The sequence below is a fragment of the Marmota monax genome, unplaced genomic scaffold, assembly GCF_021218885.2.
Source record: "Marmota monax isolate L192 unplaced genomic scaffold, Marmota_monax_Labrador192_F-V1.1 WCK01_AAM20220418_F8-fsc00196, whole genome shotgun sequence".
NCBI classification, from domain to species: Eukaryota; Metazoa; Chordata; class Mammalia; order Rodentia; family Sciuridae; genus Marmota; species Marmota monax.
The window spans coordinates 121085-144521 of NW_026694390.1; the positions used below are offsets into that span (position 1 = coordinate 121085).

A 23437-nucleotide genomic window follows, 5' to 3' on the forward strand; every position below is an offset into this window, starting at 1 on the left:
AAATTTATGATTCTTATGTCTTATTGATGTATGGTTTCCTTAAGAAGTATGAAATGTCCTTCTTTATCCCTTCTGACTAACTTTGGCTTGAAGTCCACTTTATTTGAAATGAGAATGGAAACTCCCACTTGCCTACAAAGACCATGTGAATGATATGTTTTTCCCCAACATTTCACCTTCAGTCTGTGAATATCTTTTACTAGGAGGTGAATCTCTTGAAAACAGCATATTGTTGGGTCTTCTTTAAAATTCAATTTGCCAGTCTATTGTCTTTTGATTGATGAGTTTAGGCCATTAACATTCAGAGTTATTATTGAGATATATGATTCATATTCCCAGTCATTTTGTTTTATTTTTAGTTTTTAATTTGACTTCATTTATCCTTTGGTTGGCTATTCCTTTATTGTAGCTTCTCCCTTTGCTGGTTGTTATTATTGTGGGGTTTTTTTCCATTTTTTCCTCATGGGATATATTGCTGAGAATGTTCTGTAGTATGGATTTTCTAGTTGTGGATTATTTTAAATTTGATTATCATGGAAGTTTATTATTTCATCTTCAAATCTGAAGTGTAGTTTTGTGGGACATAAAATCTCATTTGGCATCCATTTCTTTCAGAGTTTGATATATAATGTTCCAGGAATTAAGGATCTGGGTTGAGAAATCAGATGAAATCTGAATTAGCTTCCCCCCATATGTAATTTGAATTATTTTCTCTCACAGACTTTAAAATTCTACTCTTATTCTGTATGTTAGGCATTTTCATCATAAACCTTTAGCTGCACTCATGAAGAGGAAGAGAGAGAAAATTCAAATTACTAAAATTCATAATGAAAAAGAAAATATCACAACAGACACTATCGAAAAACAGAATATAATGAGAACAAGTTTGAAAATTTATACTCCAATAAAATAGAAAATCTCAAAGACATTAGCAAATTTCTGAAGACATATGAACTACACAAATGGAATGAAGCAAAAAGTATACACCTACAAATACCGATCTAGTTCATAGACAGGCTGATGTGTAAGATTGCTACTTAGAGTGATCCAAGGAGAAAAAAAGTCCACCATAACAGCTACAGGTAATGAACAAAGTAGTCCTGTAATTTAGGCCATGTGATCAAAAAGTCTAGATATTGAAGGTGTTAGTAGTAGAAAGATGTACACCAATTATTGCCCCTAGGATCCTGGAGTAAAGCTCTGCCATCAATTGCACAAAGTTATTCTCCTTTTAAGAAAGAGTTCCATCACTAATAAGTAAAATGAACATCAAAACCAAATAAAAAACACAATATATAACAAGTGCTGGTGAGAGTGTGAGGAAAAGGGAACCCTTCATACTGTTGGTAAGAATGCAAATGGTGGGGACAAGTGCATAGAGTACTGCATACATAACATACATAAAGGGCATTTGAGTGGCAGGCCACTTACCTCATGCTAGGTGCATAAGCTGCAGACCACTTACCCCGTAGGCACAGCCCTGGGTGTGAGACCACATGTTGCAGTCCCTGCACTTGCTCCATGTTCCTCTCCTTGATTGTTTTCTGCAAGGACAGTTGGCAAGAAATCGTATTGGTGGCTGTCTATAATCTATCTAGCTACTGCCTGAGCATATGTACATGATAACAGTGCAATGAAATCAGACCTGCTTGCTATTTGGTCTCTGAAGGTCTTGAATAGTGACTCTGCAGCCACACTCTCCTCTATCCTGTTCTGTGGGCCTCCTTGCTGGGCCCAAAAACGAACCGGAGGTAAGCCTATATAATAGGATGTGGCCCCTTACAGAGTGGTGAGGAAGGGAAAATGGGGAACCTACAGAGTTCCACCAAAGACTCACAGCTGCAAGTGCTGAGTACTCTCTTAACCCTGAAAAAGAGAGAATCCCAGAAGTTCTGGGATGTTGTGATAAACACTAACCCATGGATCAGTGCCGCTGGTGTTTCTGATCCTAGGATATGGGACAAGATAATGGCAAATGGGCAACAAGCTGAAGTGAGACAGGGTTTACTTCACCATGACATTTTTTTTTCCTATTATGACAGCCATTCAGTAAAATTTAGGGGTCCCTACAACAGACTCTTGTCATATAGTGATGGCCCTGAGAGATGAGGCTGTGAGAGACAAAGAAGGGGAAAGAAGTGGGGGCAAAAATCTACTTCAAAGCAAGCAACCAGGTGCAGGAGGCAGAGAGGCAGGAAACGGTACCAGTGGCCTTCAAGGTGCAGGAAGAAGTGAACACAAATGGCGCAAGTGCACCTTCTACTGACAGGCAAAGATTATATCCTTCTCTAAGTCAATGGCAACTGCCTCCTTATGAGGCAATGCCAAAGCCACTAAGCAACTATGACAGCTTAGAAATGACCAGGCCACCAGACAGGCTCAAGCCATGGTCTCCCAGAAACCCATTCCAGGCCAGAGATCCTTTTGAAGATCTATTTAAGATAAGAGATGAAAATAGGGTAGAGAAATACAAGCCTTACCAGTCAACACACCCCCACACCACAGTGCCCTGCCACTTGGTATCCACAGCACTGGGTACCCCAAGTAGTTAAAGAAGGCAGCAAATGCTCAAATCACTCAGTCTTGAACCTAATTGCCCTCAAGACTGGAAAGACCTAACCAGAGCCACTCTTGAGCCTGTGACATTTTGAAATGGAAGACATTCTTCTATGATGAATGTGAAGAGCAGGGAGATTGTAACCACACCACAAATATTAACCTCCCAGCTGAATGCTTGCAGGGAGAGGGAATCTACAGTTTCCCTGTGGTACAAGCCACAGGCTCACAAAATTATTTTTATCAGGTGTGGCTCTGTGCTCTGAGAGCCTGGAAGAAGTTACCAGCTGGGGAGGGGGAGTTCAGTTTTTATACAGGGCTTAAGGCAAAAAGCCACTGATAAGGCAGAAAGCCACTGAAGACTTACTACAGTTTATTGACAGAGTAAACAAGGTGGTAGAAGGAAAGGTGTCTCATAGGTGTCTCATGTCTCATGAAGGAGCTAGGGCAGTCCTAGTCAAGGGATTCATATGCGAAGGACTAAATAAGGAACATAGAACAGCAGTGGCACCAGTACAAAATGGCACTCTGGATGACTGGATTTTGGCCACCCAGGATATAGGACACAAGCAGCTCAAGCTTCTCTTCTGGCCTCAGCCATAACAGTTACATAAAAACAGAACCAAGGAGACTTGCAAACAGCTAGTCACAGACTACAAAAATGTGCACCTTTTCTCCCCATTGGCTCTTTACAACCTGCTGGAGTGAATCCATGAGAGTTAAAATCTAATGCTTTATGGAAAATTGATGTCACACACTATACACCTTTGGAAATTTAAAATATATTCCTGTAATCATAATATTTATTCAGGCTGTGTAATGGCCACAGCCTCTATAGGAAAAACCATAAAAATGGCCATTTGACATTTATTAAACTGTTTTGAAATTATGTATGTTCCCATGTGTATTAAAACTGACAATGGGCCAGCCTATTTTAGCAAGACATTTCAAGCAGTTTGCAATGATTGGCATATACAGCACTTAACTGGGATCCTCTATAACCCTCAGACTCAAGGCATCATAGAAAGAACACACAAGGAATTAAAGACCAAGCTACAAAACAGAGGGGAAAACTATACCAAGTCCCATTGCAATGCCTTGAACAAACTCTAATTTACTTTAATTTTTTTTCTTTAAATTGCAAAACATTTAAGTAGATGGGAGATGACCTTTTTGTGGTTTCTGCTGTGGAGGCTGTAGCCATTACACACCTGATCAGATATCAATGATTATATGAATATATTTTAAATTTTCAAAAGGTGCATAATGAGTGACATCTATTTGCCATAAAGCATTAGATTTTAACTCTTGGATATTCACTCCAGCAGGTTGCAAAGGGCCAATGGGAAAAAAGGGTGCAATTATGCAATTGCCATGGCTGAGGCCAGCAGAGAGGCTTGAGGTTCTTGTGTCCCTATATCCTGGGTGGCCAAAATCCAGTCATCCTGTGTGCCATTTTATACTGGCACCACTGCTGCTCTATGTTCCTTATTTAGTCCATCCCATATCAACCCCTTGGCTAAGGCAGCCCTAGATCGTTCATGAGACACCTTTCCTTCTACTGCCTTGTTTATCTGTCAATAAACTGTGGCAAGCCTTCAGTGGCTTTCTGCCTTAAGTGCTGTATAAAAACTGTACCTCCCCCAGCTGGTAACTTCCTCCAGGCTCTCAAAGCACAGAGCCACACCTGATAAAAAATAATTTGGTGGGCCTGTAGGCTGGACCACAGGGAAACTGTAGATTCCCTCTCCCTGCAAGCATTCAGCTGGGAGGTTAACATTTGTGATGTGGTTATGATCCCCCTTCTGTTCATATTCATGATAGAAAAATGCCTTCCACTTCAAAATGTCATGGGCTCAAGAGCGGCACTGGTTAGGTCTTTCCAGTCTTGAGGGCAATTAAGTTCCAGACTGAGTGATTTGAGCATTTGCTCTGCAAGTGGCCCCCAGGGCCCATCCTCTTTTACTGTCTTCTTTAACTCCTTCAGGATACCCAGTGCTGTGGATACCAAGTGGCAGGGCACTGTGGTGTGGGGGCCGTGTTGACTGGGAAGGCTTGTATTTCTTTACCCCATTTTTCATCTCTTATCTGAAATAGATCTTCAAAAGGATCTCTGGCCTGGAATGGGTTTCTGGGAGATCATGGCTTGGGCCTGTCTGGTGGCCTGGTCATTTCTAAGCTGTCATAGTTCCTTGGTGGCTTTGGCATTGCCTCATAAGGAGGCAGTTGCCATTGACTTAGGGAAGGATATAATCTTTGCCTGTCAGTAGAAGGTGCACTTGCACCATTTGTGGTCACCTCTTACTGTACCATGAAGGCTAGTGGTACCGTTTCCTGCCTCTCTCCCTCCTGCACATGTTGTGGTTGCTTGCTTTGAAGTAGATTCTTGCTCCCATTTTTCTTTGCCTGCTGCAGTTGCTTGCTTTGTAGTAGATTTTTGCCCTCACTTCTTTCCCCTTGTCTGTCTCTCACAGCATTATCTTTCCTCAGGGCCATCATTATATGACAAGTATCTGTTGTAGGACCCCCTAAATTTTGCTGAATGGCTGTCTCAATAGGAAAAAATATCGTGGTGAAGTATACCCCTGTCTCACTTCAGCTTGCCACACATTTGCCATTATTTTGTCCCATTATCCTAGGATCAAAAACATCAGTGGCACTGATCCATGGGTTAATGTTTATCACAACATTCCAGAACTTCTGGGCTTCTCTCTTATTCAGGGTTAAACCTCTAGTATCTAAGAGAGTACACACAGCACTTGCAGATGTGAGTCTTTGGTGGAATTCTGTAGGTTCCCCATTTCCCCTTCCTCACCACTCTGTGAGGGGCCACACCCTGTCTTATAGGCTTACCTCAGGACCCTGTTCGGGTGCCAGTTGCATGGACTGTCTCATCCTGCGAGGAGGTTCATGGAACAGGATAGAGGAGAGTGTGGCTGCAAGCAGGTCTGATTTTATTGTGCTGTTATCATGTATATATGCTCAGGCAGTAGCTAGGCAGATTATAGAGAGCCATAATACAATTTCTTGCCAACCGTACTTGCAGTGACCAATCAAGGAGTGGGACGTGGAGCAAGTGCAGGGACTGCAACACATAGCCTCATGCCCATGGCTGTGCCTACAGGGTAAGTGGTCTGCCACTCATGCACCTAGCATGAGGGGAATGGCCTGCTACTCAGCCCTTTATGTAGGCCACATATGCAGTACTGCATGCACCTGTCCCCACAAAGTCCTGTAATTTGTGGCAATTTGCTGGAATTGGAAATCATTATATTATATTAAATAAGATGGACACAGAAATACAAGTACCACATGGTCTCACTCATAAGTGGAATGTAAAATTGTTGATCTCATGAAAATTGAGGGTGTAGTTGTTGTTACCAGAGCAAGAGGAGAGAAGAGGAAGGAATGAGAAGAAGCTGCTAAATGGTTAACAATTTATAGTTAGGAGTAAAAAGCTCTTGTGCACAATTAAAAAGTAAATATACAATTTTATAACATATATTTCCAAAAGATAGAAGAAAATGTTTTGAATGTTTCACCCTAAAGAAATTATAAATGTCTGAAGAGATAGATACATTTATCCTCAATTTGAACATTACATGTTATACATGTAACAAAAAGGCATGTCACTCCATTAATATGTATATTTATGTATCAGTTATAAACAAATTTAATTTTAAAAAGAATCACAGGCATGTCCCTAGTAAAAAATGGAACACTTACTACGGAGCACTAATTAACACAACATCTGGAGGTATCCTTTATGACCTAGGTTCTGTCAGATCCACCAAGTCAAATGGGCTAAGCAACAATCCCTCATAAGATGAAAATGGTCAGTCTGGTATTAGACTGGATAAGAGGGTTCTCCTTAGCTATGAGAGTGGGTATCCTATAGAAAGAAGGAAGAATAAGGATATTTTATTTCTATACTCTATGAGTCCTACTGGTTTAATAACTAAATATACCTGGAGTGAGTTGTACTTCATGGAAATATGTGAGGGAAGACAATTTATTAAGGCTATGTAATTGAGACTCCTATTGTAGTTAAACATGAATAGGAACAAACCAGCTGCAAAGAGTTTCTAAGAATTCACCCAGGGCATAGGGGGACAAGGGAGAATAATGTAGGAGAGAGGTGATAAGGGAAGGATCATAGGGTTTTCTGATAGAACACAGTGAATCCCAGTTGTTCAGTATACTAGTGATGTATGTAATATTCTTCATTTTTAAGATAAAGAAGTTGATAAAATGGGATTTGTGGGGTTGGGTTGTGGCTAAGTGGTAGAAATCTCACCTAGCATGAATGAGGCACTGGGTTCAATCCTCAGTACCACATAAAAATAAAATAAAGGTATTGTGTCCTCCTATAATTTAAAAAAAATGTTTAAAAAATAGGATTTGAATTTTTAGTTGTGGAGTTTATAATAATTAATTATAGGTGGTAAACATGTAAAAATAATGTTGGTACTGAAGAGCATGAAGTTATGATATCTAACATATACAAATAATTATACCTTATACTCTGGTAGTTTAACAAGCCATTTTCCTTAACATATTGCATTACAAAAGATGTAAGTTAATATTTGACCTTGGAATTCACCTAGCAATATGTCATTTTAATACTTAACTCTGATTTTAATAGTCTTCCTATCCTAAGTACCAAGAAGATTCAAATAAGCTGTTTATTTTGAGACCCAAAGTCCTTATTTGTAGGAAATTTCTAAGAACCTCAGAGATTTCAGACTAAATATAATTTTTAAATAATAAAAAAATTAACACTTTTTCTAACTTAATAATGCCCCAATGATATTTATAAGAAAAGTATATAAATCTCCATTGGAGATCTGAAACATTATATATGAAAAATTCCATTTACATAGAGCCACAATCATCTTGGTTTCCTGAAATCAAACCATACATTCTTGGTCTTCAGACTTTAATCTCTACTTTTGCCTTTGGTCATAAACATGTCATTTTCCCGTATGGAAGGACTACTCATCTACTACAATATCACACATCTCCCATAGAGCTTCCTGAGAGCTGCCACCACCTCTTTGTTTCTCAGGCTGTAGATTATGGGGTTCAGCATGGGAGTGAGGATATTGCTGAAAACAGAAAGTGCCTGGTCCTGCTGTGGACTATGAGAAGAAGTAAAAGTCATGTAGATGAATATATTTGGGCCAAAGAAAAGACTCACCACTATTAGATGGGAAGAGCAGGTGGCCAGAACTTTCCTTCTGCCCTTAACAGAATTCATATGGAAAACAGTAATGAAGATAAAAGTATAGGAAGTTGTGATAAGACTAAAAGGGACAACAAGCAGTATAATGCTTGTCACTACCACCACTAACTGATACACTGAAGTGTCTTCACAGGAGAGCTTAATGAGGACTGGGACCTCACAAAAGAAGTGTTGGATTTCCCTTGACCCACAGATGGGAAAATGCATCGGATATACTGTGTGAATAAATGAACTTGAAGATCCTCCAATCCAACACCCAGCAATCATGTGCAGACAGATCCTGGTACTCATGATGGTGGGATAACGCAATGGGTTACAGACAGCCACATAACGATCATAAGCCATGAGAGTCAAGATGAGGCATTCTGACATTCCCAACATCAGAAAAAAGAAACTTTGTGTTCCACAGCCAATCCATGATATGCTCCTTTTCCCTGTAAAAAAGTTTGAGGCCATCTTTGGGACAATGGTGGAAGTTAATGTCAAGTCAATGATGGAAAGTTGACTGAGGAGAATGTACATGGGTGTATGGAACCGAGAGTCACTGCAAATCAAGACAATCAAAAGTATGTTTCCCAAGAAGGCAAGGATGTAGATAAAGATGATTATGGAGTTGAGAACAGTGGAATGCCGAAATTCAGGAAAGAGTCCCACAAGGATGAAATCACTTACTAAGGTCTCATTCCCATGCATCATGCCTCTGTAAGAAATGTAACAAGGCTGGGGCACAAATAAAGTAGATTAAAACCAGTGATATTCAGTATACGTATATCAATCAGTATATTCACTATAATATATAAATCTATGGATCAAATATTTTTAACATTCTCTCCAATTCTGTATTAACAGATAGTATTTGCCATCATCTCACCAGAGACTCTTTACCATATATTGTTCAACAATCATCTAAATTTTGTTAAAATGGAGAATACTGAAAAGACTGATCAACTTCAGTGTTTCTTAGCCTCTGTAGAACTGACAATTTTGTTTGTTCTTCTGTTTTTTTAAGGTGGGTAAAGAACCTTGTAAACTGTAAACCTACCTTCTAAAATTTTGAACCTCCATTTCTAATAACCATGGGTTCTAGCTATTAATAATTGTATATTTGAACAAAAACATAAAGGAAAACCTAGTTAATTTATTCAATTTAGCTGTTTAAATTACAAATCAATTATTTAATAAAATTTAATTAAATATACTGTTTTATTTTCCTTTTTGGCTAATTTTCATCATGCCATAAATAGAGCAACAGAAATTTCTGGGTTTACATAATAACCCTGCCCCCAAATCATTAATATTCCCTATTGCTGACCAAGTAAAGTTTTAATATCTATAATTCTAAATCATCAGTGACTTGGAGCCAAGCTGCCTTACAAAATTTATATTCTATTATTTTAAAACATATTACTCAAATTCCAGCCAAATGAGTACTCTTGTGGTGTTCCCACAATGTTTTCATGCTCACATATATGCACCTTTGTTTTTATTTTCCTCAGGATTAACCATTTCATTTCTATTGTTGGAGCTTCTTCAAAGCTTACAATCTCATGAAATTCTAAAAAGATTTCTCCCTATCTACTTGGGTTCCTCTGTCCCTTAGTGGCATAACTCCTGCCATTTTACCAGCATAATAGAGAGACTGTGTAGTTTGTAGGCTAAGAGCACAGATCAGGGTTTGTGCTATTTCAAAGTCAAGCCCCATCCATTTAGTATCTCAAGGGGTAGTCATGAGACTTAGATGAGTTACTATATTTAAACTACTTATGACATTGACTGGTACTATTTATCTTTATTACAGTTTTCTGTGTACCCATATTTCTTTTAAAATAATAATATTTGAGTGTTACGATTATGTTTTACTTCACCGAAGTCCAATAAAACCAGGTCAATAACTTCAAAAGAGCATAAGCTATTAACCATTTGCTAAACAGAAAGTTGAACAAATTCCATGGAGTTCAGCGTTTTCACATTTTTCATGGAGACAAGGTTGCACTTGTAGAAGTTTCCATATTTATAAGCATTTTCTGTCAGAACAGGACTGAAGAAGCACGTATGTCAAAAGACATGGACATTCAGTTTTCTATTATTGGATCAGGAAATTTCATAATGTAAGACAATGCCACCTTCTAGTTTAAGTTCATGGTTCTTTTACAGGTATTTATATTTGGGTCATATTTGTGACAAATGATATCGGTGAAGAAGAAAAAGCACTGCTGTTATTTTAGTCATTAGTCTAAAGAAATATAAACTACTGAGCTAATAATTAAACATTCTGTCATTAGTGAGCATCAAGCACTAATTCTACTGAAAGTTAGATTAATATTATTTCAGAGTGGCAATTAAAATAGTTCTTGAAAATCCTTTATCATTCATTCATTTTTATGTTACATTTGCTGGTATTCACTTTATTTTATACATATTCTACTAGGTGCTAAAATGGGAGCATGAATGAATTAGGACAGGGTCTATATCTTCAATAAACCCTGAGTTGACATATGAAATAAGTGCTATATCAACATAGAGGAGAGTACTAATGTCTGGGGAAAAGAAGCCTGGTGAGTTAGATAAGAAATTATTTTAAGCTGTGTCTGCCATATTTACACAGCAATTTATATAAATATGAAAAACAGTGGGTTCCTCATAATTAAAAACCCAGGTCAATTGGTGAAAGTCACATGGCATAAGTAGGTAAAAAACAAATTGGAATTCTTACACATATTTATCTTTAAACTTTTTAAACCATATAACCCTGAAAGTTTGCAAATTTATTATCCTGTATAATCTCATAGAATTCTTATCTGTATATTTATGTTTAGACACATTATCTGGCCTGTCCTTTTCTTCCACTGAACTAAGAACTCCATTTACCTACACATGTAGAACACATCTGTCTGTTATAGGACTCGATTTATTTTAATTTGGGGGGTAGGTGGGTACTGGGGATTGAACTCAGGGGCAGTCAACCACTGAGCCACATCCCCAGCCCTTTTTTTGTATTTTATTTAGAGACAGGATCTTACTGAGTTGCTTAGTGCCTGTTTTTGCTGGTGCTGGCTTTGAACTCATGATCCCCTATCTCAGCTTCCAAGCCACTGGGATTACAAGCATGCACCACCACACCTGGCTAGGACCTGATTTATCTGTCTAGAGCAAAAGTAAGTAAAGGATCTCAACTATAAGGTGATCACGAAGCATTGCACTAAGTGCACAAAAATTGTCAATGATTATAATTATCTCAGTATCATTACAGTTACCCTGTTCTGCAAGTTGCTCTAGTTCTATTATAACAAGGCATAACATTCATCAAAATTATGAGTTTATACCTTCATAACTTTGTATTCATCAGGTTACATGTTATAACTTTGAGAATAAAAGTGGTAAAAAGATCAAAAATAGATTAAGTAGAATAGCTAATGTTTAATCATTAAAATTAGAGGTAAATGAAAAACATCAAAGTATGCTTAATTCATTTGTATTTTAATTTAGTAATTGTTATTTTAAAATCTTAATGTTTCATAAGTACATGCTAGATAATCATCAACTAACTAAAACAAAAAAAATGTATCATTTTAAGGAAAAAAACATATGGATAATGAATAAAATTAGACCATTAACACTATTCTTTGAGTAGAAATATGAATTGCCACTATAAAAAGTTCTAAGTAATTTATTAAATAATTCCTAAAAAATACAGCATATTTCATCATTTAATTATTCAATTGAATAAACATTTATTGATGGCCAGCTTTAACATATTATTTATTTCCTTAATAAAGATGAAACCAAATCTACACAAAATGAGGATCATAATGAGATATATATATATATATATATATATATATATATATATATATATATATTACTTTACTAACCTTTTAAAAAAATCTTCCATTTATAAATATCTATATCATTTTGGAACACAATATGTCCTTGATGTTAGTATGATTTAAGATTTTTTCTGTGAGTACATAGAAGGTAGTTTGAAATAAACTCAAGTCCCCAGAATCACAGCTCAATAAACAGTTTTTCTAAAAGGAAAAGCATAAATTCAATGACTTATTCTACTTATTAAATTAAGCACATGATGATTAAGGGTGGTACAGAGTTAAAAACAGATAGTCAAACATAAATATTGACTCCATACTACTTCCCCTAAACATAAATTTTAAGCAACCTACCAAATATATGTTTAAGACTGTCACTAAGATGTTCTTTTCCTGTTACAGGTATTATCACCAAATTCTGACATCTGTGAAAATTAACATTAGCCATATAAACTCTCTATATAATTTCCATGTCCAAGCAAGGTACATAATGTACTTTTCCCCCAGTTTGAGATCTAGCTTAAATACTGTTTAAATCGCTACTGCTCTTAGAATTGCTGACGTTTAAATTTTCTGCACTCAGATGTATCTTCTCACTATGTAGCCTATTTTTACATAGAAAATTGTTGGCTAGAAAAATGTTGCTGGCTAGATGTAGATGGTAAACTCATTCATCTGTGGAAATGATCCTACACTACTAGGAAGATTGAAAACTGACTTGTATTATTTTTTCTGTTCTTTTTTGAAATTTTAATTTGTTATATATGTGAGCAGAATGCACTGCAATTCATATTATACATATAGGGCACAATTTTTCATATCCCCTGTTGTACACAATGTAGTCACACCATTCGTATCTTCATGCTGACTTGTATTATTGATTAAGATCTAACTTGGCAGATTGTTTGGTAACTTGTCATTAAGGCCTTGAAAAAATTTTAGTAAATACCCCAGGGGAAGAGAGTCCCCAGACTTTAATTAGTTTTGATCTCAAACCAAAATAACAAAACACAGAAATTAGAAAAAAAATGTGTAAAATAAATATTCTTTACCATGGAAAATATTCAATTGTGTCCAAATCCAGTCTTATTGTTTTTGTGATAACCATGGGTAGATGACCAAATGTTATCAGAAATGTTCAAACTAACATATCCTGTGAATTTCAGAACTAGGATAGTCCATTTCAATTTCTTCATATTTACTTACTTGCATGCGCATGAATACACACACATACACACACACAAAATTTGCCTCAATATGTTTTATGAAAAAATTCTTTCACAACAGCTTGATTACTATATAGCACTATTTTAGCATACTGATATAACTAAAATTAACTTTAGGTCAGAGATATAAATTAAAAGTCTCTCTACAACTTGGTAGCAAACATTTTATTCAGATAACTTGAATATCTGTATTTTACTTGTGTTATTTGTAAATGTGGTGGTAGTAATAGCTGTCTTGCTAAGATGTGTTTTAAATATATAATTGGGTTTTCTAAAGTGTGCAATCCTTTGAAATGTTTCTCAGCAAGTAAATGCAATGTACTATCTTGGTTAATCATTATCTGCTTCTCAGAGTTAGGTTTCTTTTGCATCCCTTAGTCAAACACACAGCATCTGAAGAAAAAAAAAACCAATGTTTCTTTTCTCTGAAACATCATATTGTCTCTGATTGAATCTGGCAAAACCACACAAAAAGTATTAGAGAAATAATTATCATACATATTCTGTCAAACCCCTTCAGAAACAGCAGTGAATTGTCACCTAAAGGTAAATCAAATGGAGGCAAATGTATTTTAGAAGAAAGTTGGAGAAGGCGACCCAAGATTGTGGAAAGGAAGTGAGCTATAGGTCCCATTTCTTTGCAGTTTGCAATCAAGGAAGTCAATGAACATCCAAGCAAAGAGGTAGGTTACAGAGGGTATGCACTGACTTACAATATTGGAAGGTCAGAAGCTTAGATATATTCAGTAATTCTTGTTCCTTGAACACAAAACAGGAAATAAGTGGTTAACCTGGAACCAGGACCTGTCCCAACAAGGGAGGACTGAGAGTTGGGGTAAAAGGGGAGAAAGAGGAACAGGAAAAGCAGACAGGCTTACTTGGGAAAAAAGTAAGGTACAGAGAGATTCAGACTGAGATAATACGGAACAGAAGTGGATAAGCCACCTACTGATTGAGAACCATTCTGCTCTTCTCAAATTTCTGGTGGAGAACTGTAGTGATCAGCCATCTTGAAGCAACCATGTCTAAACTTAATACTCAGGAAGCAATTAGATCCCTAAAACTTCAATATAGAAATACTAGTTAATATCATAGGGAATGCCTGTGAAGCAGACTGATGAAGTGAGCTGTGAACTGAAAACCTTGTGACTTAAAGGGTACCATGCTCTCCTCACCCCACCAGTGTCTACAACTGGAAGGGGTAAAGAGCAGAGTGACCACACTTCCAGGGATTACAGTACCTACGAAGTGGTGGGTTACTCTACTGCTGCTGCTGAGAATATCTGTCAGGAAGAAAGGAGCTTAGGATATTGTATGCACCTCTGCACCAATACTGCCCGCCTTCATCAAGCATGGTGGTGCAGAGCAGCACACAGCTCTGACACAGGCAATCACCACAAACACCTTTGACAAGGAAGGCCAGGACTGGGGATCTGGGTGCACTGCTGCTGTAAGCTGTCACATATGTCCCTCCCAGGGAGAGCAGAGACTAGAGAGCAGCACAAACCTTGATGATGGCAGCCCGTGCCAGGAAGGGTGGAGTCCACAAAATAACACACACCCTCTAGGGAATCTCCAGTGAGCATGTCTGCCAAACAGTGTGGTGCCAGGAGAGTTGTTTGCACCTCTGATGCTGGCAGCCACCACAAGCATCTCAGAGAGGGAGGGTCAAGCTTGGAGAGCTGGTGTGAATTTGCTGAGGGTTTTTCCTCCCACTCTAAGTTCCTTTATTAGGAAGGGCAAAGACTAGAGAACAGGTCACACCTCTGATGCTTGCAATCACTAAAAATGTTTTTGACTGGCAGGGGACAAGCTAGAAATCTGCTTGTACCACTGCCCTATGGGTGTTTCCTAGGGATGACAGAGATTAGAAAGCAACCTGCACCTTGTCTTCCAGCTGCCACTGCCAGGAAGGACATAGCCTAAGAAATAGTATGCACTCCTCCCCTACCTGGGGTCTCCATCCAGCATATCTGCCAAACAGGGTGATGCCAAGACGGTGGCACATGCTTTTGAAACCTGTAGCTACCACAAGAACCTCAGACAGAAGGCCACTCCTGGAGAGATGTGCAAATATGCTGAGAGCCTCTACCCAACCCTAATGCCTCTGGCAGAGAAAGCAGACCTGGAGTCCAGAGCACAGGCACATGTCTGCCACCATCTGCCACCATGCCTGCCCCCAAAGCAGCCCCCTAGTGCCCTAGACACAACTCTGGGCTCTTGCCACTGGCAATGGGCCTGGGAAGACATACCAGCTTCCAGGTTACCCATGCCTGTGAAGTGTGCCTCCTCAACCAAAGCACACAAATCTACAAGGTATTTTTATAACCATAAGAGTATATGAAAATTGTGAGTCCATTTAAAAATCTCAGCAAGAAGAAAAGCAAAGCAAATCTTTCTATGATTGTCATTGCAGTCGCTGTGTTGTGTGATGAGATTTATTGTGTACTCCCACATTATGCTTTTTTCCATGAACACAACTGACTTTATATAATCTTTAATTAATTGCATTTTACTTAGTATCTATTTTCTTCTTCCTAATACACACTGCCCTCCTTTCTTTCTTACTTCTTTCCAGCCCCATTTTACTTCATTCCCCTTCTTGCTCCAATCTTTTTTCTATTTATTTACCTTTCTTCTTTTCCTTTATTTTCCCTCATTCCAATATAATTTAGTTTTGAGTGTACAACCAGTAATGCCTAATTTCAGTCTATTCTATATTATTTCTCACCAATTTTACATCAGTAGAATTACAGAAAATATTAGTAAGTTTTTAAATGTATGTTGATTTATAGTTTGCTTTTAAATTATGTCTCTCAGGTATTCTCACCTCTTGTAGCAGCTCTGGAGATTGAATTTAGCACTTTGTGTATGTTTACTGGCATGGTGATATTAAAATATGCATTTATCCCTGGGATTACTGTAAATAGATAGCAACTCATTAAAGAGCCCCCACACACCAAAAAAAAAAAAGAGGAAGAGTTATCCATCTCAAAAGATGGGCAAAAATAAGATCTCAAAAAAACATGAAGAAAAAATTTAAGACACCTCCAAAATATCTACAAGCCTCCAATAATTTATCTACAGATGTGGATTTAGGTAAAATTTCGGAGAATAATATAAAAAGTTGATCTTTAAAATGAAAACTGAACTAAAAGAAGATCTAAGTAATTAACTAAAAGAAACAATATAAAGAGTGAAAGAACTTTCCAGTGAGGAGATAGAGATTCTGAAAAAAGAACCAAAGAGAAATCCCAGTAAAGAAAGTCTCAATCAATCAAATTTAAATTACAGTTGAAAATATTACCAATAGTTTAGACCACAAAGAAGACAAATTTTCAAGCCTTGAAGACAGGGTGTATGTTCTAGAACACTCAGTCAGCAATAAAGAAAATAAATTGACAGACCATGACTAGAATAGTCAAGAAGTCTGGGAAAACATTAAGGGTCTAACCCTAAGAATTATTGGGATTGAAGAGGGGTACTGAGATACAAGTTAAGGACATAGATATTTATAGTAAAATAGTATCTAAAACTTTTTCAAAAGTTGGGAATGAGTTGAACATCCAGATACAGGACACATTCAGAACCTCAAAGAGACAAGATTAAAAAGGAACCTTTCCATGAAAAATTTACTAATTTTACAATTAAAATGCCTAACACAGAAACCAAGGAGAGAATTTCAAAAGCCTCAAAAGAAAAATATCAGGTCATTAAAACTATCCTTCAAAATCAAAAGAGAATTAAAAACTTTTCAAGATGAGGTTTAAAAAAATAAACTGATGACCACTAAACCAGCACTACAGAAAATACTTAAAAAAAATTAAAACAAAACAAACAAACAAAAATTCTACAAAGCCTAAACACAGAATGCCCAAATAGATAAAACACAATATAAGAACAGTTAAAATGGAAATGAAGCCTGAATTAAATATATGGGGTAACACAAAGTGGTAGAAAAATAGCAAATATCCTTCCATAATAACTATGAATGTAAATAGTGTCAGCTCTTCAATTAAAAGATATAGACTGGCAGAGTGGATTAACAAACAATACCCAATGATATGCTGTTTGCAAAAGGCTCGTCTTGTAAGCAAAGACACCCACAGGGTAAACATAAAAGGATGTAAAGAAATATTTCATAAGCTGGGGTTGTGGCTCATAAGTAGAGCAATTGCCTAGCATGTGTGAGGCACTAGGTTCAATTCTCAGCACCACATATAAATAAAATAAAGGTTCATCAACAACTAGAAAAAAATTTTTTAAAAAAATAAATATTTTGCTCAAATTCAGTACAACAATAAGCAGAAGTAGCTATTCTCATACCTAACTATGCAAATATTTCAAGAAAAAAATAAATCATAAGAGGCAAAGAAAGTTACTTCATGCAGATAAAGTGAACAATACAAGAAGATATAATGATAGTAAATATTTGTGCCACAAACATCAGTGTACCTAATTATACAAAACAAACACTTTTGACATTGTGTCAGAGAGAACTCCATATGTTAAAATGGTTATTTCAACATATCCCCCTCACCAATAGAGAAAACATTCAGAAATAAAATGGATGAAGGCACTTCAGATCTAAAACTTACTGTAAATAAAATGGATCTAAGAGATGCCTATAAAATATCCCACCTAACAATGACTGAATTCAGTTTCTTCTCAGAAGCTCATGTGACTTTCCCTAAAATAAACCAGATTTGAGGTCACAAAGCAAGTCGTAGCAAATACAAAACAACAGACATCATTCCTTGCATCTCATTAGATCATAATAAAATTAAATTACAAATTAACAGCAAGACCAAAAACATTTGTGTGTTTGTTTTATGTACTCTACTGTCTTCCCACGTAATTGTCTACCCCAAATTACCTCCTTTCTATTCTCTGCCTACAAACCCTCTTCACTAGATTTCTCCTTCACATTTCCTAAGGCATAATTAAGTGAATACCCTCATATCTTCTCCCCTCAACATATCGTCCTATGCCTGATCCCCAGTTCACTGTCCACCACCAAAAACTGTAAAACTTTTTTTTATAGTATGGAAATTTTTTATTATTTTTCTTCACTATTTTTAGATATATGACAGTAGAGTGAATTCTGAAATATTATATACACATAGAGTATAGCATATAACTTATTCTAATTAGGATCCCATTCTTATGGTTGTACATGATATGGGGTTTCACTGTGTGTATATTCATAGATGAACATAGGAAAGTTATGTCTGATTTATTCTGTCTTTTCTATTCCCTTCCCCTACATTCCTTTAATTCCCCTTTGTTTAACTCAATCAAATTGTATTCTTCCCTCTCCTTCCTGATTATTTGTTCATATCCACACATCATAAAGATTATTTGACCTTTGGTTTATTGGGTCTATTATGCTGATTTTATGTCCTTTGGGTTTATACTGAGAAGTGGGCTAACTTGGTCAAATGGTGGTTCCATTACAAGTTTTCTAAAAAATCTCCATTCTGCTTTCAAGTATTGGTTGCACCAATTTGCAGTCCCACCAGAAATGTATGAGTGAACCTTTTTCCCATATCCTCATTTATTATTTCTTGTACTCTTGATAATTGTCATTCCAACTGGAGTGAGACAGAATGTCAGTGTAGTTTTAATTTGCATTTCTCTAATTTTTAGTGATGTTTAACATTTACTTCATATATTTGGTGGTGATTTGCATTTCTTATGTGATGTGCCTATTCAGTCCCTTTGCCCATTTGGTGATTGGAATACTTGTTTTTACAGTGTTAGGTTTTATGATTTTTATATGCTGGAGATGAATACTAAACCTGATGTGCAGGTGTCAACAATTTTTCTCCCATTGTAGGTTCTCGTCTCTTCACATTCTTTTTTTTTTAACCATACAATTTATTTTTATTTTTTTTCAGTCATACATGACAGCAGAATGTATTTTGACATATAATGCATACATGGAATGTACATACATCAATCATATTGTCTATTCTATTCTGCTGCCCTTCCTATCCTCCCTACTCCCCCACTCCTCTCCCATCCTTTCTCTCTATCCAATCTAATGTGACACACTTTTTTTCTTTTTCTCATTACAACATCATATATGTATTCTGTATAACAATGAGGTTCTCCTTCCATCTTCTGTGCAACTCCCCTTCTCCCTCTTTTTCCCTCCCACCTTTCTTCCTTATTTAGTGGTAGTCTTCTTCTCATGCTCTTCCTCCCTATTCTATATTGAGTCACCCCCCTTATATCAGAGAAGACATTTGGCATTTGTTTTTTAGGGATTGGATAATTTCACTTAGCATAATCTGCTCTAATGCCATCCATTTGCCTGCAAATGCCATGATCTTGTTACTTTTTAAGTGCTGAGTAATATTCCAATGTGTATAAATGCCACATTTTTTAATCCATTCATCTACTGAAGGGCATCTAGGTTGGATCCACAGTCTAGCTATAGTGAATTGTGCTGCTATAAACATTGATGTGGCTGTGTCCCTGTAGTATGCTCTTTTTAGGTCTTTTGGTTATAGTCCGAGAAGGGGAATAGCTGGGTCAAATGGTGGTTCCATTCCCAGCTTTCCAAGGAATCTCCATACTGCTTTACAAATTGGCTGCACCAATTTGCAGTCCCACCAGCAATGTATAAGTGTACCCTTTTCCCCACATCCTCGCCAGCACTTGTTGTTGTTTGACTTCATAATGGCTGCCATTCTTATTGGAGTGAGATGGTATCTTAGAGTAGTTTTAATTTGCATTTCTCTGATTGCTAGAGATGGTGAGCATTTTTTCATGTGTTTGTTGATTGATTGTATATCCTCTTCTGAGAAGTTTCTGTTCAAGTCCTTGGCCCATTTGTTAATTGGGTTATTTGATTTTTTGTTGTTTAACTTTTTGAGTTCTTTGTATACTCTAGAGATTAGAGAGCTATCTGATGTGTGAGGGGTAAAAATTGAACCCAGGATGTAGGCTCCCTATTCACCTCACATATTATTCTCTTGCTGAAAAAAACTTTTTAGTTTGAATTCGTCCCATTTGTTGATTCTTGGTTTTAACTCTTGTGCTATAGGTGTCTTATTAAGAAATTTGGGGCCTGCCCCCACGTGATGAAGATTAGGGCCAACTTTATCTTCTATTAGACGCAGAGTCTCTGGTCTGATTCCTAGCTCCTTGATCCATTCTGAGTTGACTTTTGTGCATGGTGAGAGAAAGGGATTCAATTTCATTTTGTTGCATATGGATTTCCAGTTCTCCCAGCACCATTTGTTGAAGATGCTATCCTTTCACCATTGCATGTTTTTAGCACCTTTGTCTAATATAAGGTAGTTATAATTTTGTGGATTTGTCTCTGTGTCCTCTATTCTGTACCATTGGTCTACCAGCCTGTTTGGGTGCCAGTACCATGCTGTTTTTGTTACTATTGCTCTATAGTATAGTTTAAAATCTGGAATCGCGATACCACCATTTCACTCTTCCTGCTTAGAATTACTTTAGCTATTCTGGGTCTCTTATTTTTCCAGATGAATTTCATGATTGCTTTTTCTATTTCTGCAAGGAATGTCATTGGGATTTTGATGGGAATTGCATTGAATCTGTAAAGTGCTTTTGGTAATATGGACATCTTAATAATATTAATTCTACCAATCCATGAGCAAGGTAAATCCTTCCATCTTCTAAGGTCTTCTTCTATTTCTTTCTTCTGGGTTCTGTAGTTTTCATTGTATAGATCTTTCACCTCTTTTGTTAGGTTGATTCCCAGGTATTTTATTTTATTTTTTTGAGGATATTGTGAATGGAGTAGTTGTCCTCATTTCCATTTCAGAGAATTTGTCACTGATATACAGGAATGGCTTTGATTTATTGGTATTGATTTTATATCCTGCCACTTTGCTGAATTCATTTACTAGTTCCAGAAGTTTCTTGGTTGAACTTTTTGGGTCTGTTAGGTATAGGATCATGTCATTGGTAAATAGTGATAATTTAAGTTCTTCTTTTCCTATATTTATGCCTTTAATTTATTTCATCTGTCTAATTGCTCTGGCTAGTGTTTCAAGAACTATGTTGAATAGAAGTAGTGAGAGAGGGCATCCCTGTCTTATTCCAGATTTTAAAGGGAATGCCTTCAATTTTTCTCCATTTAGAATGATGCTGGCCTGAGGCTTAGCGTATGTAGCTTTTACCATGTTGAGGTAATTTCCTGTTATCCCTAATTTTTCTAGAGTTTTGAACATAAAGGGATGCTGTATTTTGTCAAATGCTTTTTCAGCATCTATCAAGATGATCATATGGTTCTTATCTTTAAGTCTATTGATGTGGTGAATTACATTTATTGATTTCCGTATATTGAACCAGCCTTGCATCGCACTTGGTCATGGTGCACGATCTTTTTGATATGGTTTTGTATCCGATTTGCCAGAATTTTATTGAGGATTTTTGCATCTATATTCATTAGGGATATTGGTCTGAAGTCTTCTTTCTTTGAAGTGTCTTTATCTGGTTTTGGAATCAGGGTGATGTTGGCCTCATAGAATGAATTTGGAAGTACTCCCTCTTTTTCTATCTCCTGAAATAGATTGAAGAGTATTGGTATTAGTTCTTTTTTAAAGTTCTTGTAAAACTCTGCCGTATATCTGTCTGGTCCTGGGCTTTTCTTGGTTGGTAGTCTTTTGATGGCTTCTTCTATTTCCTCACTTGATATTGGTCTGTTTAGGTTGTTTGTATCATCCTGGCTCAATCTGGGTAGCTCATATGCCTTAAGGAATTTATCAATGCCTTCACTATCCTCTATTTTATTAGAGTATAGGGTTTCAAAATATTTCTAATTATCTTCTATATTTCTGAAGTGTCTGTTGTGATGTTGCCTTTTTCATCCCGTAAGCTAGTAATTTGGGTTCTCTCTCTTCTTCTCTTTGGTAGCATGGCTAGTGTTCTATCGATCTTATTTATTTCTTCAAAGAACCAACTTTTAGTTTTTGTCAATTTTTTTGATTTTTTTTTGTTTTGATTTCATTGATTTCAGCTCTGATTTTAATTATTTCTTATCTTCTACTGTATTTGCTGCTGATTTGTTTTTCTTTTTCTAAGGATTCAAGTTGTAATGTGAGGTCATATATTTGTTGGCTTTTCCTTCTTTTAAGGAATGAACTCCATGAAATGAATTTTCCTCTTAGTACTGCTTTCATAGTGTCCCAGAGATTTTGATATGTGTGTCTGAGTTTTCATTTACCACTAAGAATTTTTTAATTTCCTCTTTGATGTCTTCTGTAACCCTTTGTTCATTCAGTAGCATATTGTTTATTCTCCATGTGATGTAGGATTTTTTCTTTCTTATTTTATTATTGATTTCCAATTTCATTTCATTATGATCAGATAAAATGCATGGTAGTATCTCTACTCCTTTGGATTTGCTAAGATTTGCCCTGTGACATAATATATGGTCTATTTTTGAGAAGGATCCATGTTCTGCTGACAAGAAAGTGTATCCGCTTGATGTTAGGTGGTATATTCTGTATATGTCAATTAAGTCTAAGTTATTAATTGTATTATTGAGCTCTACGGTTTCTCTATTCAACTTTTGTTTAGAAGATCTGTCAAGTGGTGAGAGAGGTGTGATAAAATCTCCCATGATTATTGTGTTGTGGTCTATTTGGCTCTTGAACTTGAGAAGTGTGGTGAGCCGCTTCTGCCGTTTCTGCAGATTATGGTCGCCATTACAAGATGGCGCTGGCTCCGCTGTGGTCTGTGACAAACAACTTCTTATCTGGGAAAGTTGGCACATGATTTTTCACCACCCTGTGAGAAAGTTCCACGTGGCAGCTTTGCATTGGGGCTTGGGATGCTTTATTAAGGCTGGGAGGGGCACCCGAGAGGAAGAAGAAGAAATATCCAGGGACCTGAATAAACTGTTGAAAGAAGATTCTCGAGTTGCGTCTTCCTTGCGGGCAAGGGGTCGCGACAAGTGGCGCCGAGACCCGGGAACCAGAACTTTCAACAGTCAGGGGTGGTGCACCGGTTAGTCCCAGGTAAGTGGGATCCGCGATCAAAGCGGGGTTAGTCCCAGGTAAGTGGGATCCGCGATCAAAGCGGGGTTAGTCCCTAGTAAGTGGGATCCGCGACCAAAGCGGGACAGCTCCTCTGTAATGAAAGAGAGAGCCTTACATTTTATTGCAGCTGCACTGTGTACTTTCGCTTCTACTTTCGCTTTCTTTTTTTTGTGCTTTCTTTGTTGTTGTGTCATGGGTGCCGCATCTTCAAGTCCGCTTCTCCTGGCCCTAGATGGCCTGTTACGTTCCAAGGGACTGGAAGTGAAACATAGTACTTTACAGAGATTTTTACAGAAGATAGATATCGCTGCACCGTGGTTTGCATTTTCGGGCAGCCTTACTGTGCCTAGTTGGGATAAATTAGGCAAAGATCTTGACTTTGCTTCTGAGAAGGGCATATTAGAGGGTGGGGTGATACCCCTTTGGAAAATGGTCCATAGTTGCCTTACAGATGATAGATGCCAGGAAGCTGTGAGTGAGGGTCAAGCTATTCTTGAGCAGCTGCATGAGGAAAAATCTGAAGGATCATGTAGTGAAGTGGCAGAGAGTATTAAAAGT

At 37.1% G+C, this 23437-nt stretch overlaps 1 protein-coding gene across 1 annotated transcript; it reads right to left on the bottom strand.

Annotated features, from left to right (window-relative positions):
* Positions 1-7561: 7561 nt before the first annotated feature.
* LOC124109423 (olfactory receptor 2T27-like) lies at positions 7562-8494 on the bottom strand. The gene has a single exon (XM_046468045.1). The coding sequence runs from the start codon at positions 8492-8494 to the stop codon at positions 7562-7564; it is 933 nt and encodes a 310-aa protein (XP_046324001.1).
* Positions 8495-23437: the final 14943 nt, after the last annotated feature.